Here is a 22,914-nt window from a genome sequence, read left to right on the forward strand (position 1 = left end):
ACTTTGGAAAAGGAGAGGCTAAAAGAATGCCAACTTTCCAACTGTTTTATCTTAAACTATTTCTTTTACCCATTTATCTTTGGATCTTAACTCAGATTTGAATTAAATTTAATTCCCTAGTTTCTACACAGCTTTGTAAAAACAGAGATGTTTTAGGGTCTGGGTTCAGCTTATTTTTATTAATCACATTCTAAATTAGTCACATTTTAAAGAGCAGTTGAAAACATTAATGTAAGTAATTTCTTAATGACCAAGTGCTCTATGTGAAGCTAATCATACATATAAATATGCAGACAGGTATGCTGTAAAAATAAGAAACACCACAGGAAAGATCCCGAACAGCTGTGTAAATGGGTAATTTGCTAATTTGTAATAGATGGGAATCTGGTCCCACAGTCATCCCATTGATGTAGTTTTGTTCTTGACTGCATGATGCCTTGCAATGGGGCCACAGCTGTGAGGTCAGAGTGTTCAAACCTTTTTTTCCACAGTGAACACTCCAAAAGAGCTTTTAAATAAGAAAGCTAGGTTGTATTAGAGCAGACACTAGAACAGGTGATTTTGGGGGGAGAAAAGTCAAAATGAGGAAAATCAAAACAAAACAATACATGACTGTATCTCCACCTCTCCTATTGCATCCTGGCAAATCAATCAGCCTTGCTTAGGCTTGCTCTCAAGTTCAGCACATCAGTGACTTCCAGAGTTGCTGAAAAGTCTGCAGAGTCCCCTTTGGGTCTCTAGGGAAAATCCCTCCGAAGCCTGGGTTCCTGCTGTTCTCAGCAGACATCTAGTCTCTGCTATACATAGGGCTTATTCCTTGGGCACCATCATTCCTCCACAACCTGTCTGTCCTTTCCGTTCTAGAAAATTAATTCTCTCTCAACAAATGTCTCCTCATCTCCTAAGGGCTCCATCCTAGCTTTTCTACTCTTCTGGGCTTCTCTCCCTTTTGAGCAGCTAGAGTTTTTCAAAGGATGAAACATGACATATGACATAAACATGTGATATGCATAATAAATTGGGAAAAAAGTCCCAACTGATACCATCTGCTACACAAGTAAATGTTTGGGAGGTGACTGAAAGAATTGTCATACGTTCTCAACAAGAGATCACGTACTACACATACTCTATTTTCCTAGGGATTGATTCCACCGTACATCATCTGCTTTTATACTATTAGATCACCTAAGTCTAGGCACAGCAAAATGTTACTGGGATAACATGGATCAGTCAGTCCATCATTTCCAGAATTTCTTTTGCTGCTTCCCAAAACCAAAGCACTTACAATGGCAATGCTAGCACAATGACTTTCTGTTCAGCTTAGTGAAATGTCAAGTTCTTTTTAGTTCTCATTTAAGTTGTTGAAAATTAGGAGCTGCTCTGCATCTCACTGAAGCATAGTATATTCACTCAAGAATAAGAGACTTTCTAACTGTTCTTCAGTTATATGACATGATCTGTGAAATAACCCTGCTATGATAAAGGGAAATGAGTTAATCTGTCTATACTTGACATTATATTTCATACAAATTTTAAAATCTGTCATCTGTTGCAGAAGGTTTTTTTCCATCATCCCTCAATCCAGATTAGTGGTGATGTTATTGCTTTTTTCTTCTTTACTTGGTGCACTGCCTGACACCTCCACAAACTGAAAGTTTAATTTTTCTTTTCCACTTCACAGAACTTCAGATATCAATAGCTGTAAGTCACAGACTACACATAATATGCTATGGATATGAATAATTTTTCTTTCCCTTTGATATATCTATACATGTACTTAGATGTTTATTACTAACTGGATCCTTCACATGCTTTTATGAACTGGCTGATATATACTACTATGAATCCCACTGGGAGGAAGGTAAATTCACTCATTGACATAAAATGCCATTGCTTCAGGGAAGGAATAAAAGGGTTGTCTCAAAGAGAACTTATCCTGCCACAAGCACCCAACTTTAACCTATATGCTGACTTTTAGGCAGGATGTTCTCCCTAAGTGAAATACCGAGGAGCAGGTAAAAAAATCTGTGAGAGGAGAGGAAGAATAAATCCAGACCTACTAAGTCCCTCTGTAAGGCATAATGATGTTTCCTTTGTACATCTTCCACAGTCTAGACAACAGTTCTGTGCAAAGAAATTTTGACACAAGTAATTTAGCAGCTCTGACATAAGAGGCTATTGTACTACTGTGTCACTGAATACAGCTTGGGGACAATTTGTTGTAATCATCTTGAGCTGTACTGTCAGTACACATGCCACTGACTAAGTAGTTAGTTTTGAAGACCTTCTGGAGGTAGGGAGGACAAAGCTTCAAAGAAAAACACTCTTCCTCTGTCTTAATTTTAAACTCACCATTTCCAATCTGAAAAAAAGAAACAGAGGTGTGACTCAGTGATGGTTTAACCCTGATGGAGCTAGACAGCAGAGTGTATTTCACCTTTCCTTCAATCCTTTTGGACTTTGCTCTCCCTGACCTTTTAATAGTAATTAGTAACACATATCACAAAGTCTTACACATGATTAGGACAGGAAAAAAAAATAAAATTGAGCAGAATTGTTCTGGTCATCTTCAAATCCTCCTGCCATTACAGTTCTGAGGGTGCCTTCTCAGCTAGTCAACAGAAGTTCCTTTTATTATCCTGCCAGTATTTGTGCAATGCCTCTAATATTACTACAGTTCATCATCAAAATCTACTTGATAAATTTTTCCTAAAGAAGTGCAATTACATTATCAGACTATAGATCAGAAACATAAACTTTTAACAACTGGACACAAACAAAACCCTTCTCAAAACTGTCTATTCTGTCCTCCTAGTCTGGTTCCACCTAGAAGTACTTCAACATGGGGTGCAAAATTATTGATTCCCTTTATGGTTGTAATTTGTCCTTCCAGTCTAGAGTGAAAAACATACTGCTTTCTGATTCTGGAATTGGGAGTATCTCCACACCATTCCAATAGTGAGATACTCAGAACTTTGCCAAACCTTTACCACAACTTGAGTAAGATACTCAGACTGAAGTCAATCACGCTGTTCTTATGGTGTAGTGACAAGGTTACAGAATCACATTACTTGATACAGTGTATCTCTGCATTGGATTTCTGCTATGCTTTAATCTGAACCTTTTCAAAAGTTGGAAACTAATTACTTGATATAAATTTTTTCCCCTCACAAAGACTTTGCTTCTGGTCTCTCTCATCTGACTTATGCTTGTTGTCAAAGGAGTATTCAGGCTTCCTACGCTTAAGCTGCAGAAATTGCTTCCATCGATACTTAGGGCAGCCAAGTCATATCTGATTTTTCCCAAGATAGCTACTACACCACAGACAGTTTTCTGACACTAAAGGAATATTCTATTTTTATATTCAGAGCCCAATGACATGTCCCACACAGAATTTTGTTTAAACAAGAAAATATAAAAACTGTTTCTTCATTTCACTTGTACAGAACAAAAGGGAGCCTGCTTGCAGGCTCGAGTTACGAGTTCATCCCCTATGTTATTAAGCCAACTGCATAAAGTGAGGATGCTGGATTTAGATGCATGGAACATAGGTCTCGGAACACTTTTTCAATTTAAGCAGTAACAATTTCTTTAACTTTAAGTAATTAACAAATCCAAGTCTGGTGAAAAAAAAAAACTCTCATTGCAAAGTATTTTGCTGGAGTCAAAGACTACAGCTTCACTTGGCCTTTTTCATCTTGAGAACAAAGGCCAAATGAAGACTTTCATTTTTACAGCTGATTAGACAATGCAGGCTGGGACAGTAGGAGTCATAAATTTAAAAAGATCTGTGTGCTTCTGTAATAATTATTTATCTTACATGATCGTTGTTGTTCCTATCTATACAAACTATCCAAGTGCTTTTAAACTGTACTACCATTACTCTCATGGCTGTATCATAAGCTACTCATGAAGCACATGAAAAATTATTGCGTATGTATCAACATGAATATTTTCTGTGGGGATATGGGAGAGCAAAACTGCTTTTTTGGAAAGTGAGGTTTTATTTTTTTGTATAAAGTCTCCTTGATGGCTGTTTACTTTAGGAAAAAGTTCTTTTAAAAGAAAACCAACAAACCAAAATACAACCAAACTGAAACTAAAACCTCAAACCAATGTACTATGTTTTTTACATGTCCTAAAGATACAGGGTTTTATGCAAAGCCTGGCTCCATTTTAATTCGTTCCACATGACAATTAAGAGATACAAAATGAATCACAAGAAAGTGGGTATTTTTCTTATACAGTGATGAGCAGCAAAGAGAAAGGATAGAAACTCAAAAAAATTTTTTTAAAAAAATAAAAATAAATTCCAAGAAGTCTGCAGTAAGGTTACAAGATACCTGCACATCTCATTAGCAAACCCAAGTTTCTTAAGGTTTCACTGGAATGCTGAGCTTGAAATCACCACAAGCAATGGTTGTGAAGTCCCTCTCCTGCCCACTTCATAAAAACTGTTTTTAGTCAAGCTGGACAAGAGGCCACACAGTATGAGTTTCTGTGTTCTCAAAGAGTCAGCAGTCTGACTTTGGTAGTCAGTTGCTGTGTTCACAGGACTTTTTTCATTCTGGAATACTGAAGAGTTCACAAAAATCTTGCAGCAAGTGACATGACCAACAAACCACAGCAATGTCTTACAGTTCTCTGGAGATAATGGCTAGAGCACTGATCTCTGTGAAAGCAGGACTGGGAATGGGGACCATATGGATGGAGATAGCAGGTGCTGGGCTCTTTGTTGTTGGCTATTTCTCTGGCTGAGCAATATCAAGAGAGATTTCCACATAAATTTTACTACAGACTCATCCTCCGAAGGAGATACAAACTAACCAGGACTTCATACAAGATTCACTTCTGCCATTATCTTATACTGCAGCAGGTAGAGAGAACTTCCACTGTACTAACAAGTACAGTGACACAAAAAGCTGGCAAAAGTTCATCAAAAAATAGACTGCAAATAGCTCAAAATAATTCAGGGCTTTCCATTTACTTGGCTTTTAAAAAAAGCATTTTACTGCAACCAAATTTAAGTGTATGGAATTACTGCCATTAAAAAACCTGTAAATACCATTTGAACTAACGGACATATAATACACAATGAAAGTTTATACAGCTTGTAATATAACTGCTAGAGGCATTTCACTTTAATACACATATAAACAAGAATATATTTCATAAAACAAAAATGCCAGTTACAAGTGACAGAAAAAACACTGTAGATTATCACTACAGAACACATTCAAGTAATTTAACCACTGCATTTTTTCTTAGATAATTTTCTTCCTATGTGCAAAAGTTACAACACCATCTCTAAAGCTTTTGCTGAAGTTCTCTATACATACATACATATATATATATATATATATATACATATATGGTTTTGTCAAATGCAAGCATTTCTGATTAATAGTGGATGCTGTATACTATTACAATTTCTAGATATATGTTGAAGAAAACACTGCAACAGGATTTTCTTCTTGGGAAAGTAATTTCTGAGATTACTTAAAACATACATCTAAATTCCATGCAATCACTAAAATATGTTACAATCTACTTGAAATCAGAAGCACAGATACACACATATGTATGTAATGTATGTGATATGAAGCAAAGAGACACCGCCTATATTTGATAATCTTTCATTCTTTCTTGATAGATTCTTCTTTCCTTTCAGAGAAAAAAAATATAATCTCCATCCACGTGTAATACTTAGCATTAAAGGGTCTACCCATTAACAGTGTGTTCAAGATTACGTTACGAAAGTTCAGCTGAGCAGCATTTCAGAACTAAGTGTACTTATTTCACCAAGCACCTGTACGCCTTAAATAATCACAGGCAAACATAATTAAAGCATCTCTGAAGACTAGTGAAACCAAAAGGGGCACCACAAAAAGCCCAAGAGACAGAGAATTAGTAATGGAGGTAAATGTGAGATTTTCATTGGCAAGTGCTACAAATGAGATGCCAAAAAAATCTGGCATTTTTTTCAGGATGAGGAAAGCTGGCAAAAGTGGACAAGATTAAACCTGGATCCTGAGATGAAAGAGGAAAAGCTGTATCACTGTTTTATTACTTTATCTTCTTGTTTATCCTAAGGCTACGTATTTTCATTTCTTAAGGAGCTGTAAAAAGCAGAAATTAATGTTTTTCTCCCCTACACTGTTCACCTGTATACCAAATAAAGAAGTACTGAACAAAGAATCAATCAATTCTTTTCATTGGCAGAAGAACAGGATGGATAGACACTATGTTCTTTTCAGTAAAAATGCTACAGTTCAGCTGAGGTATTTAACTGAGATGCATAAACTACCATAATATTCATTCCCCTTTCCGTGGTCACATAAAAAGAGATGGGCTTCTCCAAACAGTAAGTCTGATCATAGCTAGATTTTATTATCATCACTTGTTATAATATCACCAGATGCCTCACTCTTCTAATTATAAGAGCAGTTTAGTAGGGTCTCATATGCTCCAGTGAAGAGGTGGAATAAAATCAGGTCCTTGCACTGATCAGTTTTATTGCAGCAGTTCAGGGTACAAAGTGTTACAGACCTGCAGACCAGCCCTGAAGCCTGCATCAGTTGCTGCCTCCCTGTGCCAATCTATCAACACAATTTCAACCACATTCCTACAGGCATACTTTTTCTCATGTCTTTATATGCTTGGGCTTCCACAGCAGAATCTTTATTATTTTACATAGGTTGTGTAATGAAAAGCGCATTGATCTGAGCATTCAGTAAAGTTCTCCAGGAAATGACTCTTAATAAAGGTGCATACTTAATTCAGCTGTCTTTAAGCCCAACAGATTTGTTTATTAAAACAGCACCCAAAAATGTTTATTGTGTCAGGATCAGTATAGATGATGGACAGAGACATAAAGACACAAAGCAATAGCTAAGATTGAGACAGAAAAGTAACGGACTTAAAAGTTAATGGAAAAATAAACTAATTTTGTTAGTTAAGTATAGAAGAACTAAGGTTTTTTAGTATATTGAATGAAGGCTGGAAAAGGATAGGTATTACACGAGCACTAAGAACTAGAGACGTTTTCAATTTGCTGCTTCCTCTCGAATGCTAGTTGAGTAACTTCAGATATAATTCCTATATTTAACGATATTTGCTGTGAAACATTATAAAAAGAGACTAATTTTCCTATCAACAAAACAGCTGCATGTCTTTGTCATTTTTGGAAATAATATCTTACACTTCATTTTACAATCAGGATAACAAAGAATTCTACAGAAAAAAAAAAAAAGACACATGCAATAAAGAGTATTAGCTTTTAACTTTTCATCTTTAGACAGACAATGACCAAAAAATGAGAGCTATTTATTTGACCAGATTGAGAAAAGATGTTTCCATTTATAAATACTCAAGAAATGCTGATACACTAATGGAGTTGAGTGCATACAAAAAATGTGAACAGAATGAAATGGTCTGTGAACACACTGCAAACTAAGCCATCCAGAAGAGAAAGTATCTAAACTGGATTTAAGACAGGAGCATGAAAGGAATTAAGCTCATCATGCCTTGAGTCTTTTTTATTAAATGTTTATTAGGTTCTCTTTAAGGTGTTGTAGCCATAACAGTTCCATTATACATAACATTTCTGCATCTAGTTAGTCTATTATTCACAAAACAAAGTTTTTACCTAATATTATATCTGGCACTGTGACACTGCAATTTCTCTTTGTCAGTGAAAAGCAAGAAAAAAAAATGTTGCTAGCTGTGCAAGTATGCTGATATCCAGTTCAGTGTTAACTCACACCTTGGTCTTGATTCCAAAAATCTTGACACCACATCACCCACTGAGACTAACGCACTAAACACATCTGAATTGGCAGAATGTTTCTAGCAGTCAGGACTTTAGGTCACATTGCATTTTTCATTCTGTTCTACACATCTTAAAGTCAGATCTATCGGTGAATTAAGCTTATGTTGCATTCTCTCAATGTTCCTAACATTTATGAATTCAGCTTTTAAATAATCCCTTGCAAAAAAGCAATTTAAGAAACCTTTCACTCATGCTTATTCAATTAGATTGGTAAAGAACTGGTATCAGCCTAATAAAGCGAAAACAGTTCCATAAAACTGGTTCCGAGTTCTCTCCTACTCCCTCAGCAGCAAGATGCAGAGAGAGAGTTTGTAGGGTGAGATAAATAGAAGTCCTTGCCAAGTATCATCAGCCCACCCAGAAATAAATAGCTCTGAGAAAGCAAGGTAATTCAGTTCTTATGGAAACGTACAGGAGCAGGCAGAACAGATATGAATTCACACAAAACTTTACCTGTCATTAGACCAGCCAGGCCAAGACTGAAGGCTCAAGACTATTGTTTAAAATATCTGCATCAAGAAGGACAGTATCAGAAACTGGCAGTTGCCCACAGGTCAGTGAAGATCATGTTCCCCAATACAATCACAGAGCTAAGTGGTCAGCTAATAGCAGATTAATTCACATCAGTACAGCTGTGCTGGTTATACCAGCTGAGAGTCTGAGAACACTCAGATTTCATGCAGAAGTGCCTGTGAGGTAGAGCATCATCAGCTGGATACAAATCATCTAGTACTGTGAACCAGAGATGCAGCTGTTGAAGTGATTTATTTGTTCTTTACCAGGAGAGACTGCATATTTGCCCTAATGCCTACTTGTGCAGTTGTATACTACCAAAGCAGCCAGGAAATTAAACTAATAGTACATAGATTCAGCAAAAGAATACACAACTTTGGTAGCAATGAGGAAAACTGCAGTAGCTTTGGTCAGCCAGAACATGCTGTTCAAAGCAACTGGGGATCCTTGGAATGCACTTAGATTGCCTGTAGTACATTTTGGCTAGATTACAGCAATAAATTTGTGTGCGCTGGTATTTCTGTCTTTTGCTGTACCAACATAATTTCCATATTATTCGGATCACTGGGAAGAGAGAGGGTGAGTGAGGCTGATGCATGGCCTGTGCAATACAAATCCTTTAACACTAAGCAATCATGATTCTAAAGTGAAGTGAAGGACTTACTTCCTCTCTATTAGTCCCCTACACAGAAGGCTCTGATAAGAGTTCAAATTACTAACAGGTCATACTCCAATTATGAACTAATTTCCACTTGCAGGGATAAAATGGAAAGAAGATAGCATGAAACTAGCAAACATAATTATTTAGCAAAAGTACTGGTAAAGGGAGATGGATGGAGGATGATTTCCTCGGCACAGGTTACAGTTTTACAGAGGGATGTTCAGTACTTTAAAAGACTGCTACCTGTAAATTTTGCAGAGGACAGTAACCAAAGGCAAAGGATATGAGAACAAGAAGTTTCCCAAGCAGAGACTGGAGAATGTACCGGAAGCTATATCAATGTGTAGCTGTAAGCCTATAAACTGCCATAAATTGCAGCAGCCACTATAACAGAATAACAATAAAATGAAATCATTGGGTAGGTCTGATTCTGACTTCCAACGTGAGACAGCAGCACTTCCTGTATGCAATACAAAACACAAAAAAAGATGTGGTCACTAATATTCACACATTCTTTTTCCTGTTGTATTCATCATCCTTATTCACTTCGCCATACTGATTTAAGCCCCTTTATCGTAGAAATGAGCTTTCTACTCTGTTTTTACAGTGTCCAGAGTATTTAAACAGTAGGGTAATATATAACAACAGAAATTCTGCATTCAAATGGCTTGCCTCTTACCCTGTTCTCTATTTTTTTCTGAATGTGAGAACTGAAAACTGCATGGAAACAAGTCTCATTAGAAAGAGCAACATGAGCCCTAACAGTGAGAGGATGAGCCAGGGTTTCATTCTCACGCTTAGTATTCACAAGTGTATTATCTGTCAGTGGATATTTGGGTCTTGACATATAAGACAGCAACATGTTGCTTTGGTTTAATATTAAGAGGTTCATAGGCAGTATCAGAGCAGCAGAGGTCATCATTTTGCATGCAACCAACTATACAATTGATAGCAAAAATGAAAATATCACATATATTAATAGTGATCACAAACCTCTCCAAGATATACAAAACAATTGAATCTTCTGCTTTTACAGGCGATGAACTGTGATACAGAATGATGAGGTACATGGGCAGCTAGAGATCAAGCTTTAAGTTTATTGACATGCCTTTCCCCTTAATCCAGCACCTTATTGACTACCCTGCTGCTCCATGATGATTTAAGTTCAGAAGCTTAGGCCTTGATTATGTTTTTGTAATGAAATAGATGAAAGTAGTCAAGCAGTGGCAGATTTTTGAAGTGTTGGGTGTCTGCTCAAGCAAGGCAGCAATTACAACAGCAGTGGCTTTTTGCTGGGATCTGAGGTAGTGGCTGGTGCTGTTCTCTATTTCTTTTCCTTTCCGATCAGTTGCCTACTGTCACTATGACAACGGGAAGCCAGCAACACAGCTGCAAGGAGGGAGAAAGGGGGAGCACACTCCAGCTGGGAGGGAAGAAGTGACTCAGTGGGTGGGGGGCAAGAACAGAAAAATGATACAGGAAGCTAAAAGGATGCAGTCAGGAAAGAAGAGAAAATAGAAGGCTGCAGTGCCTCTTCATTCTGTGAAGCTCATCTATTAGAGGAGGGGATGCTCAACCAAAAATGTTTGTCATCACTGTAATTTAAAATAAACCAAAAATCAAGTTAACAGATGCCACACAGATAAAGGCCCTAATTCCCTCTCCTGCTTTACTCACTGCCACCTGACTAGTGGAACCTACTTTAAATGAATTACTTTCAGACTTACAGAGATGTTAACAAGAGGAGATTCAGTTTGAGACACTAATTGTATCACAGAGAAATAAGAAAAAAAGAAAAGGTGAAGGACAAGAACCATCACAGAAAATGATGGTAACAGCCAGAGTAAACGTCTCATTAAAAAGATACTTGTTGGTGAGTTCATGCTCTGCTTAAGCACACATTTGCCCTCTGGGTTCCAACCAAGTGTTCTCTTTATCTTGTAAGAATGTAAAAGGCATAAATCAGGATTAGGGGTATATTGTTTTCGGCATTACAGAAACACATAGGAATGAGATTTCAGTTCAAAGGTAGATTTTTGTTATTCAACTATTCAAGACTTTCTCAAAAGCATGCAGAAACCCAACTAATACTTATAGCATCTGTAAGTGTACTTATTTACAGTGATAGAAATATAAATCAAAGATCTTTAATAAACCATTAACATGCAGCCATGGCTAAAGTAAAGCATTACCAGTGTATCGCATTACTATAAACTTTTTTCCTTAATACATTTACATCCTTTCCTAATACCACACGCAAGTTTGGACTAAAAATCTGGGGCAGAATTCTTTGCCATTACGCTTCCAAAGACATTTTCCAGAGTTTTTTTGACTTCTGTGTATGTTTTTTGTTTCACTTGTTTTTGTCTTGGTTTGGTTTTTCTAATGGGGTGTCTACTAATGTCTGAATGTTTGAAACTATCACACAAGAACTACTGAAGAGTTCAATGACATTAAACAACTCCTAATCTGTACCCTAATGCATGAGTTCTGTAACAGTCCTGTATGCCTGTGGATACACTGGCATTTAGAAGATGTAAATTGTTACAGACAGTGGTAGTTAGGAATGACTGGTTTCTACATTGTATATAAACCTTAACTAGTGATTCATACTTACAGTTAAAATTGATAGCCCAAGCCTGTGTTTAAAAAACCTCAGCGGGCAGCAATGAATTTCTTGGTGAATTGTTCACACTCACCTTCACAGGGTTCAGACTTGTTTGTTGTGAAATCACCAGAAGTGATTATTTGGTTCTAGCTGGCTGCTTGACAGATCACTGAAATTGCTTATAACACTGCTACAGGATAACAGTAGTCTGGAAATGTTTTCTATAATTGACTGCCCAAGCTGCACCCACCTCAAATGTTTATAATCTGTATCACATGTAGTACACTAAAGAAAGATTTCCAAAAAGAAATGATCACACTAGTCAGCTAGCTTTTGCAGCATGGAACACCAGCAAGCATCTCCTTTTAAGCATATATTTAATTCCTTGGAAGTCATGACAATACAAGTTAAACACATGTCTAGAATTCTGGACAACTGTTAAATCAGGTGTTACTTCAAAAAGGAAACCTTCTCCTGTTCAGATAGAACAGAATTAAAAAAAATTTCCAAATTAGAGAAGTTGATTTAGGTATTTTTTAACCTTGCAGTTTAATTCCAGTGATTTAAGTCAACTGATAACAGTGTCAGTATAAATATGAGCACTACTGGATCAAGTTTGGTTGGTTTTTTTTTTTAAATTAAGCCTGAGATAACAAATGATTAAATACTTTATCAGAACTCTCAAAATAAAAATGCTTATTTAATCTTATTTAATTTCAGAAAGAAACCTGTGGTGATTTTATCTATCAGAATGTCATTGCATCTATCAAATACAAGGTCTGCAGTAAGGATATTCAAGGAGAAAACATCTGAAGTACAGAATTCTTCAGCTACAGCTGTGCAACATCTCTACTTGATTGTGGCATCTTCTCCTGTAACTGGTTCCAAAATGTCAAGTACACTTAAGCTGAAGAAGAAACTGGCTGTAGAGGACAAAGTTGCTTAAGCTCAGAGACATCCCCCCTCCCAATTTATTGATTAATCTATAAACACCAGCAACATTATGGAAAGGCTTATATTAATGGCCTTAACGGAGATGGTATTGTTGCTACAGCTTGCTTTTTGAGGATGAAATACACATGAGAATGCTTGAAGATGTTGGGAGCTCAGGAAGATCTGTCATTCATAAACTGGGAGCCATACATTAATTTTTGCAAGGACAGAGCTAAATTACAAAATGGTATCACCTATAACTTTATCATGCACAAAGATATTGTTTTAATAATAAACAGTGATGTGAACTGCAAAGATTTAAAACCAGAACACTAAAAATTAGAGGAATTAATAGAAATTCTAAAAGACAGCCTAAATACCAGAAATACAAGAGAGCCAGAACCACCCTAAAAATCACTGCTTCTTCCTTGAGTTACTGAAAACCTCTTTTTAAAGTAACAACTCTTTTACAAATAAGTTTTCAGCCTGCAAGTCCATGCCATCCTTACTAGAAGAGGAAAGACCCATGATAACAAGTCAGAGTAAAGGAAGGAAGACAAACAAACCTTACAGCAATAGTTTTAGAAGTAGTTGAATGCAGGACAGGAAGACTATCTTTTCTTCAGCAGAGTTGTAAGAAAAATCTGGACATATGCATATCAATCACATTCATTTATTAATGTTGCCATTTGAAATATGATTTGGTGCATCTGTGTTGCAAAACACTGCCTATGATACTAAGTTAAGAGCTGTACTTTAGCATCTCATTATTTGGAGATGATTATTTAGCATCTTTCATTGTTCAGACATACTCAATGAAATCCTAAATTAGATATGATTCTTACCTTTAAGAACCTTTTAATAGGTTGTTTTTTGTTTTGTTTTGGTTTTTTTAAATGGAATGAAACTGGAAGGAAATAATTTTACTACTTTTTGTTTACAAATGCAGAATCCTTATTCCCAGATGTCCACAGTTCCCTTGATTTAGCTTGTTAAAAGCTTTGAATATTCGTAACACAAAAGTTGCCACAAGACTACAGACAGTCAATCTAGGAGCAGCTGACAGAACATATTATAAGACAATTCGATTCATAGGGGATTGTTTTTTTTCATAGCTCTTTCTCTATGATACAGAAAAGCAATTGTATGTGTGCTTAAATTCCTTAGTCTTCAAGGTAAATTGAGTTTATTTCATGTTGAGTTCTTTCCTGAACTGAAATCTCTTTTATTTAAAATAGGTAGTACTAGCGTCAAACACCTTGATTTCTAGTTAAGGAATACTACACAGACAATATATATTGTAACACCACTGAGATAACTGTATGCATGAATGAACTGACATGGAGTTAGAAGCATAAGAATATTTTAATGCAGTACTTCTTTTAACTTTCTTCTACTGATACTCCCTCTGATTAGTTTGAAAACCTATTTAAAACTTTGATACAGTATTAGTTTCTTCAATGGTAAAGAATACTGGGCAATCTGTTCTAACTGGGATGTTGAAATTGGGATGCTGGGACATTCAGAAATTACATGATATGACTCCTAGAATGGCAAATGTAAGACATGAGTTATAAATATATAGGGAAAATAAAAACACTTACAGCTTTGGATACCCTTTCCTTGCAACACTTACAGCCTATGAACTCATGGCACCAAGATTTTGACATTACGGTTTGAGATGACTTAGAAAAAAAACAACTGTCAATTTAAAAAACCCCAGTTCTGCAGGGACTGGCAGGAAGCTTGCACCTACTTGGCTTTTTCATCAGCGATTAATATTAAAATTACTGTTAATATAAAAAAAGCAGTGAGAACAGGGAAGTCATACATAAGCACTACTTGGTAACCTAGCTCTAACAAAACCCAACAAACCAAAACTAACCAAACAAGAACTGACCCTAAACCACAGAAATTTTAAACATGGTCAAATGCAGTTTATGAGAAAACATTTTCCAAGAGACTGACTTTTGGCAATGGCCAAGGTATCAATGTATCAAATAAGCAGAATTCTTGGTGTAATGCTGTGGCAGGAAAATGTTAAAGCAATTTTTTCACATACTAAAAAAAACAAAGTAGCAGGTAGTAGAGTTGTTGAAACCACAAATACTACATGCAGTACTGGAGTTTATATTCTTAAAGGGATGCTGTGAAAAGGCAGATACATAAAAGAGCTACAAAACTGACTTGAGGTTTGAAGTAAGTATCTTAGTGTAATATACAAGTAAAACTGTTTATCCAAACAAAGAAGACTGATGGTGACTTGATTACTGTGCTTCTTTGTGGGAAGAAAATACTGCTTAATAAAGGCTCTTTACTCAAATAGAGGAAAGCAGAAAAAAAGCACTTTTCAAATTTTCTTTAAAAAAAAAAAAAAAAAAATAGAGTGAAGCCAATTAACTATTAGAACAAATTACCATAAAGTAGTGGAGCCTCTTTGAAATGTGCATTTTTTAATTTTTTTTTTTTTTCCAAACACAAACTGCTGCACTCAATAGGGGATAAGATCTCCCTAACAGGTACAGAAGATTAAATTACAGTCTAATGATCCCTCTAGTTTAAAGGCTACAAGATTCATAGTGCTTGAGTTTCACAACTGGTGCTACCTACCAGTGAAAAAACACTTGCTGCCAGCCTTAGATGTTAAAACATATTGTTTCCTTGGTGTGCTAAGTATATCAGTTCAGTAATGTATAACATTCCCAACCACCTGCCAAAAATGTAAGTAGTCAACACATGATTCACACCAGCAACTCCTTAACAACAAACACAAGCTTAAACATTATTAAGTCTTCCTAAAATGGCTGCCTTAAATATTAAGTGAACACTAACAGACAGATGAGACTACATGATTATGAGTTTAAGCAAATTTATATTTTGCTGATCAGCAAGTCCAAGAAGCAAGCTCAAGAAACATAGTAGTTTTTAGGTTTGCTAAGGATCCCCTCCCCTATGTCACTATCCTTCACTGACATAGCCAATAATTTCCTGGGATGCATCTCATTTGAATAACTTCATTTACTTGTATGCAAATGAGAGAGATCTCAAAATTCATTCCCTCAGCTTGAACCTCTTACTGCAGTAGTAGCAATTCTTTTAGTATTGCCTTTTCTGACAGAAACAAATAAAAAAGCAAAAGTCCGAAGACCAGCTACATTAACACCTAACTTGTATACAGCTATCACATACGATTGCGCTGCCTCAGGCCAACAAACAAATTTAAGTGAGGAAGTGTCCCACAGAGAACCACCTTCCATGTTGTATCAGACTTGTCAGCTGCCAAAGGGTATTAAAAAGGGGTTTCTTGCTTCAATTTCTCTAACTTGACTTCTCAGCATGGGAATGGAGCATCCAGACTGGACTCTTCCTCCTAGCTAGAATTCTGTCTCATAACGTACGCATTAGAAGTCAGGATAAAGCGCAGTTAGGTCTTGCTCCTTTTGTCTATACGAAGGGATTCACCAAAACTGAGTAGCTTGTTATCAAGATAGTAACAACAGGATATTATCAGATGAATTCTGCATTGTGGTTCAAACATATGAAGGAAAAAATGAGTGAGACTTGACAAGAACAAAAAGAATGGGTTACGAAATTAAAAATAATACCTTAGGAACACTTTGAATTATCTTCATCTATTTATTCTTTCAGGTGCTCTCAACTACTACATATTCCTGAACACCTATGTGCACAGTCTTTTTTATTTTCCACAGAGTCTAGGTCAGGAATTTCGTCTGCCATGATTCTAAGAAACACAAAATACCACTTTGCGACTCTACATAAAAATACGGATTTAATATTAAAGCACTTCAGGGAAAAATTATAATCCAGCACACTTTTGTGCACAAATAAAATAATTTTATATTTTATTATTCTATCTTAGAGAATCCAAGAAACATTGATGAAGAAATAAAATGTTTATCTTTTAGAAGGAATAAGGTTACATTTTTAGCCTTCATATTTTAATGCAAGATATAGTATTTCCTATTGTTTCACCTGTCTTAAAATAAGATGCAAGAACTCCACAATTTAACTTTGTCTTATGAAACTAAAATCCAAACCCAATCAAAACTAAGCTACCACTTCCTAGTAATGAACACATAATTAAGTTCCCTGGATTTTCCTTTCATATAGAACACCCTTTTAAATGTGATGGTGTATCTCTCCGGTATTTCTATAGATAATAGAAATAAATTAATTTTGATCTCTGATTTATGAACTTTAAGCTATGAGGATATTAAGTTTATGACCAGAATTTGATGAATGACTTATCTGTCACTTAAACATTACCCATTTTTAATGCCCTTGTCAAAAGTATAAAGTCTATTGCCAGAAGAAAGTTAGAAATGCATTAATATATACCCAAGTCAATATGAAAATCATGTGAAAACCAAAATAAATTCTCTGCATTATTTCCTCCCTTAACTGTCTGATTTCTATTACTCTTCAGTCAATGGAAGGCTGACATGATTACACCATCACAGTGACTCAATTCCTCCAAAACAGTCAAGGGAGTTTTTAAAAATTAGACACCTAAGTCTAATATATTATTCTAAGAAAGTTGGATAAATTTATTTTTCATTATTTTCTTGAAAGACAAGGCACTCTTACATTTTTCTTCCCATTAACACAGGCTCACCAATGACCTGTTTAAATGAAGAAAACAAACTTGAAAGAGCAGCTTTATTCCCTCCCACTTCTGTGAAATGTAAAAGAGAATTAATAAGAAAGCCAAGATGCTTCACAAAATTTTAAGTCCCAATGCCATGCATCACAAGGTGACTACATAATGTTAAGGGCATAACTGATCACAATTTGACACAACAGTGTTAAAAGTATTTGAAAAATTATTTGAGGTGCTAAGAACAACATGCAGAGACAGACGGAAAAAGACACACTGAAAGATTCACACAAACCTGCTTTGCTTTTTTTTTTTCTTGTTCAGAAGCTAGTCTAGACAAGATTAATTTCATTCTAACAGCATCAACCATAACGTAACTACTAGTTTAAAGAACAATAATAATGGACAAACCCAAACATATCTTAGAGCTGACAAGAAATTATTTTAATTTATAATTGTAACTAACTTCAACTTTAAATAATTTCTAAAAATAAGGATCATGTCTAAATTCATATTCTAGTGATTGAATATTTCATTCTTCCACGGATTAATTTAACACAATGAAAAATCAGCCATGGCATATCGATTCCTCTTGATAATCTTGTTAATTCAGAAAGATATGAATTTGGTTTTCTTAATTTACTGAAAAGATGTGACAGATCACACTGATGTATAACTGAATTACAACTAAAACATTTTAATCCCCAAAAATGGTCAGATTATTTTCATGAGAAGGTTTGATAAACAATGAAATTATTTTCTGAGTCAGGTTTCTGTTTGAATTTCCACAGAGTTTATTTCCCTTACTTTCAGGTCCAAAGGCTAGCAAGGCAGCCTTTAGTTACCTAGCATATATACAATATGCTCCACTTTTTAGGAAACAGCAGAAGATAGCCTGCTGCCCTTCAAAATATATCATATAGATAGTATTAGGAGTAAAACAATGCAACACTAGACCTGCATTTCCACCTTATAGTACTGGTTCTTTGGGAATACCTGAGGCATTTCTAAACAAAACAGATTTATTTTATATATATAGAATGTGTGTACATACAGATATGCATGCTTCTTTCTTCTTCAGCGTCACAGGCTCTCTCATTGAAGCTTTCCTTTATCCTTTCAAAAAAAGATCCAAATAAAGGATATACAACTAAATCTAAGTGAGCAAACTAAATAATCCATTGGGGGGATTCTCTAAACTTTCTTTTATATTTTATGAGCACTGCCTGAAATCAGAGCCTTCATCCTGTAATTTATGTATATGTTTAGTTAAATACTATAAAAGACATACACATGAGTAAAGTTAACCATGTCCCTCAACCTTGCAGATTCGCACAGATCTAATTCTACAATCCGTTTTTAGACAGAAAAAATAACAAGGGCCTTAAACTGCAGCAAGAAAGATCTAGCATTAAAGGGTAGTGAAACATTAAAGCAAATGGAAAAGGGCATGTAAGAAAAATCTCCCTATGGGGAGGTTTTTAAGAACAAATTAGGCAAATACCTTGTAAGAATGACATTTATAGTCAAACGTACCTTGCAAAGAAAACATGGATTAAAAACCTCCAAAGATCACTTCAAACTTAATTTTTCTTGATTCCATGATAAACTATAAAGTCAGGTAACAAACCAATCAAAAAATGTCTCCCAAAATTCCAGACGCATTTTTTAACTGTTAAAACTGTTAAAAAAGTGGCTAAAGTCCAAAACCTACTCTTCCTGAACACTGAGACTGGGATTAGCTAAAAGACATCACCATTCAACAGTCAATACTGTCACTAAGCAACACCAGAACATTACTTACTGCTATCGTGGTTGAGTATGTTTGTTTTGAAATACCAGAGGAAAAAATTAAATCTAAAAAATGAACAAGTAAAGCCATTGTTCGATAATCTACCAGATGAATATTTATATGACCCTAAAAAGGGACAATATAAGGCAATCCTAATTCTTTTCTACTTTACTGATATGCAATATATCAACATCTAATATACACTATATATTGATTTACTTATAGATTTTAAACAGCAGCTGAGTAAATTTACCACAAAAATTCTGGGTTGATGCCTCTAACAATGATATATCTCAATTGCAGTAGTGTTCAGAAGCCTGCATTCTAATGTTTTATTTAGAAGTCACTTAAGTGTCTGTATAAAAGTGGGTCTATTTACCTACAAAGTATTATGAGACTTCATCTGGGCTTGTTAACAAAATACAGAAGGGAAATGTCCCTCTAATATCTGAAGGGAGATCACATCAAAGAATGAACAAGAGATTATATGGCATGGAGGGAGAGAAATGGTGCTTCGATTATCAGGAAAAGCAGCTTGAATCTGACATGCTGGGAAACAGAAACCCAATGAACTGTCCAAAGAGAACTGTGTAACTAAATAAATTTAAAGATAGTCTAGAAACAGACTCTGGATTCTGAACATTAATCCTATCTAACATAAAGAGAAAAGCACAACCTGGAACCTGTTTATTAGAACACCTTTCTATCTATAATCCCAACAGTATTGAGATCTACTGTTATGTTACTCTGACAAATTTATTTCTTCTCCAATCCAAAAAATGTCTTTAAACCATTTCACACCAAGAATGAACATTCTTGATGTGCCACCACTCATGCTGTACTTTGTTTCAGTCTCTCGGACTACTTTGATAGTTTTACTTGCATTTAGATTCTGAGCAGATCTCAGAATAGAATGCAGACCCAATTTCCAAGCCTGCAATTCACCCCTATGGGTACTGTTTTCAAAGGCAGGGAGCATTTGCCCTTCTGTATCTGCAGATCGAATCTCAGGTTTTCCTTACATTTAGGCAGCTCTAGGCTGAAATAGGTTTGTAGAGTAGTTTAATAAACAACTGCTCATCAAGTGTTTTACTTCATCAGGCTCACCTGGGTATTTTCTTGGCTGTAGAATGCCACTAGCAGCAAATGAGTGTGATACAGAATTTAGGACAAACATACATCTCCAGCAATTTACAAAACTAAATGAATTTGTCTTATCTAAGCTTAAGACTTCTTTCTAAACCAAAATCAATTTATTTCTAGCAACGTCATTCAGAAAACCATGACTTTAACTGAGGACAACTTAGAGCCTGCTTCTTCACAGATCTATGCTTCTTCTCTTGTATTCTTTGACAACATTAAATATTGGTTCTGAAGTTACCTCATCACAGTTTCTCATCAGAAAGCTCCTCAGTGCTAAAGGACTGCTATCTCCCCCCCAACTCCTATCAGGTGAACGTCTATTCTAATCAGGAGAGGTAAATTTGAAAGGTCATTAAGTCTTTGCCCAACTTCTCAGAACATCAGAGGTAAGATTATTAAAACAGCTTAATCTGACATTTACTCTTTAAAATGACTGTAAACAGGCCTAATATGAATATACACGCGGCACGTGAGTGGGAGGAGCTGTAGACTTTGTCCTCAATTACACTTCACATAACTTCTGTATGATCAGTAACACTGTATGGCTATAGCCAAATGTTGAATCTGGTCTCCAAACTCTTAACAATGGAAACGAACCCATAGAGATGTACATTCTCATTTTGCTTATGCTGCAAAACAGTGACACCCACTGGCAGCAACAGTTTAAATACTTAATTGTTGCAACTCGTATCTACTTGATAATGCTAAGAAGTTTCTCTCGAGAAAAATTCACCATAGTGACAATCATACATACTTACCTGTTGAGTCAGCACTACTGTCCGAGTTCTCAGAAACTGAAATACTAATAGCATCTGAAGTAACTGCAACGTAACCTTCCGGAGGAAGATTCACTGTGTACATTCTCCTTGGAGACAGAATTGTACTGTTACTACCTACAAAACAGAAAAAAAAAAAAGAAAGTGTCTGGCTAGTGATCCCAATACAGATTGTCTCAAACGTTTTTCCAACTACAGCAATGATAAATGGTCTCAAAAATTCTTATAGATGAAAAGGAAGTGAGAGAAAGGCAGGTATGGAACACTGAAATTATTCTATGACTGACAAAATTACAGCAAATTCTGTAGCAGCTACAAAATACCTCACAGGTTAGTTCTTTCTATCAGAAACACTTTTTTTTCCTGTGTCAGACAACTCTTGTGCTCTAACTTCAGAAGAGGCTTCCACTTACAGTGATATTTTAAGAGACACTCTACACATTTTTCCCCATTCAGCATGAGCAGATGCTACATTTTTAAGAACTGTTTCATAAAAGATGAATGGATGAAGAGATACAAGCTGGTTATGAAATGATAGAAGGAATAGAAAAGAATAACAGAACTGTGGTTTGTCCATCTGCAGATCTTTTAAACATAGCCTATGCTGTTCTGAAGGGTGCAAAGATAAAGGGAGTTTGAAAGCCACACTTGACTAAGCCTCAGCAGTGCCAACCCAAGAGGGCACATTTCCTCATCTTTTCTCTTCTTTCTGGGTAGGAAAAAGTGCCAAGGGCCAGCTTTCTAACTATTTGTGATGATGGCAATAGACTGTTTTTTTATTTCTTTCCCCTTTAAATGGTATTAAAAAATATGTGCAAGAGTGGCAGTATAAACTTTTCATTTGTCCACCAGACAAGAAGCAATTCTGTATGAATGACAGAGATGCAATTCTGCTCCAGTTACATGAAACCAGTCCAAACAGCAGACTATTTTATTGCTCAGTAGTGACAACAGTAGAGATCAACCACAGGGAGACAAGAGCCTTTCCAGAAGGCCAAGATGTTATGTCTCCAGACACTGCAACATAGTTTTAGACGGTTCAGTGTGTTTTTTTCACACTTAAGACAGCTCTGTAAGCTAGTACAGACACAACACTTCCTTTCTTGGGGCAATTTGCCCCTTTAGAACTGCTAAAATAACAAAACATCTTTGGCAGGTGAACACAATTAACCTCCTCAAACCACACACTTGCTAGAAGATCCCAGATGATCAGACTGTTACCAAGCTGCAGCTACAGCTGGACTAATACCTAAACATTTAAAATGCAGGTGTGTCTGATAGAAATAATTCGGGTTAAGAGATGTATGTTTCTAATATATAATTTAACTATACACATTGTATGCAAATATATAATTTAACTGTATCCTGACATTTCTCAGATAGCACACTTCAAAGAGTTCAGAATGACTGATCATCTTGGATATCTATGATAAAGTACATTTCAGAACATTCAAGGCACTTTTCAAAAGCTACATCACAGTTGTTTTCATCATCAGGATGTCATAATTTTGTTCTGAGAACACATTAGTAGAAAGTTGGTTTTTTTTTTTCTTGAACAAGCCAGAACATTTCAAACTGATATTGGTGATGCTTACTTAAAGAATAACGAAAAGAAATAATACAGAAAGATGAAGAGCAATTACGTGATTTGGAAAAAGATCCATTGAAAATTAATTTGGAATAATTCTTTAAAAGATCCTTTCTATGAAGATGATGCCAAATCACTGAACTGGCAGTACTTGCATTGATTATTTTTTTTTTCCCTACCCAGGCTGATTAATGGTCAAATGCTAATTGTTGACAGTTTTAAATTACAAGGGTACAAGTTTATTGAGTTACTCCCTTCTGAACAATTTCAAGTTTCCCCCTTCTTCCCTTTATTTAGCCTTTGTAAAACAAAGATGACCATGAAATCATTAAACTCAATCTCCAGCAGTCCTAACTAAAATCCTTTAATCAGAAAAGGAGTGGATATATCGGGATATTAATATCTCAGGACAAATTACACATGACAGAATTTGGGGGACTATCTGTAACAC

The 22,914-nt window shown here is 35.7% G+C and overlaps 1 protein-coding gene across 1 annotated transcript in view; it reads right to left on the minus strand.

Moving 5' to 3' along the window:
• The window catches only part of ERICH1 (glutamate rich 1), an 81,940-nt gene that overhangs the window by 47,148 nt on the left and 11,878 nt on the right, over positions 1 to 22,914 (minus strand). Inside the window, exon 3 of the mRNA XM_026844040.1 lies at positions 20,858 to 20,992. Coding sequence (XP_026699841.1) covers positions 20,858 to 20,992 — 135 coding nt within the window. The remainder of the gene's footprint in view (positions 1 to 20,857; positions 20,993 to 22,914) is intronic.

Source organism: Athene cunicularia (assembly GCF_003259725.1).
Source record: "Athene cunicularia isolate RWA chromosome 3 unlocalized genomic scaffold, athCun1 chr3_part1, whole genome shotgun sequence".
Classification (NCBI taxonomy): domain Eukaryota; kingdom Metazoa; phylum Chordata; class Aves; order Strigiformes; family Strigidae; genus Athene; species Athene cunicularia.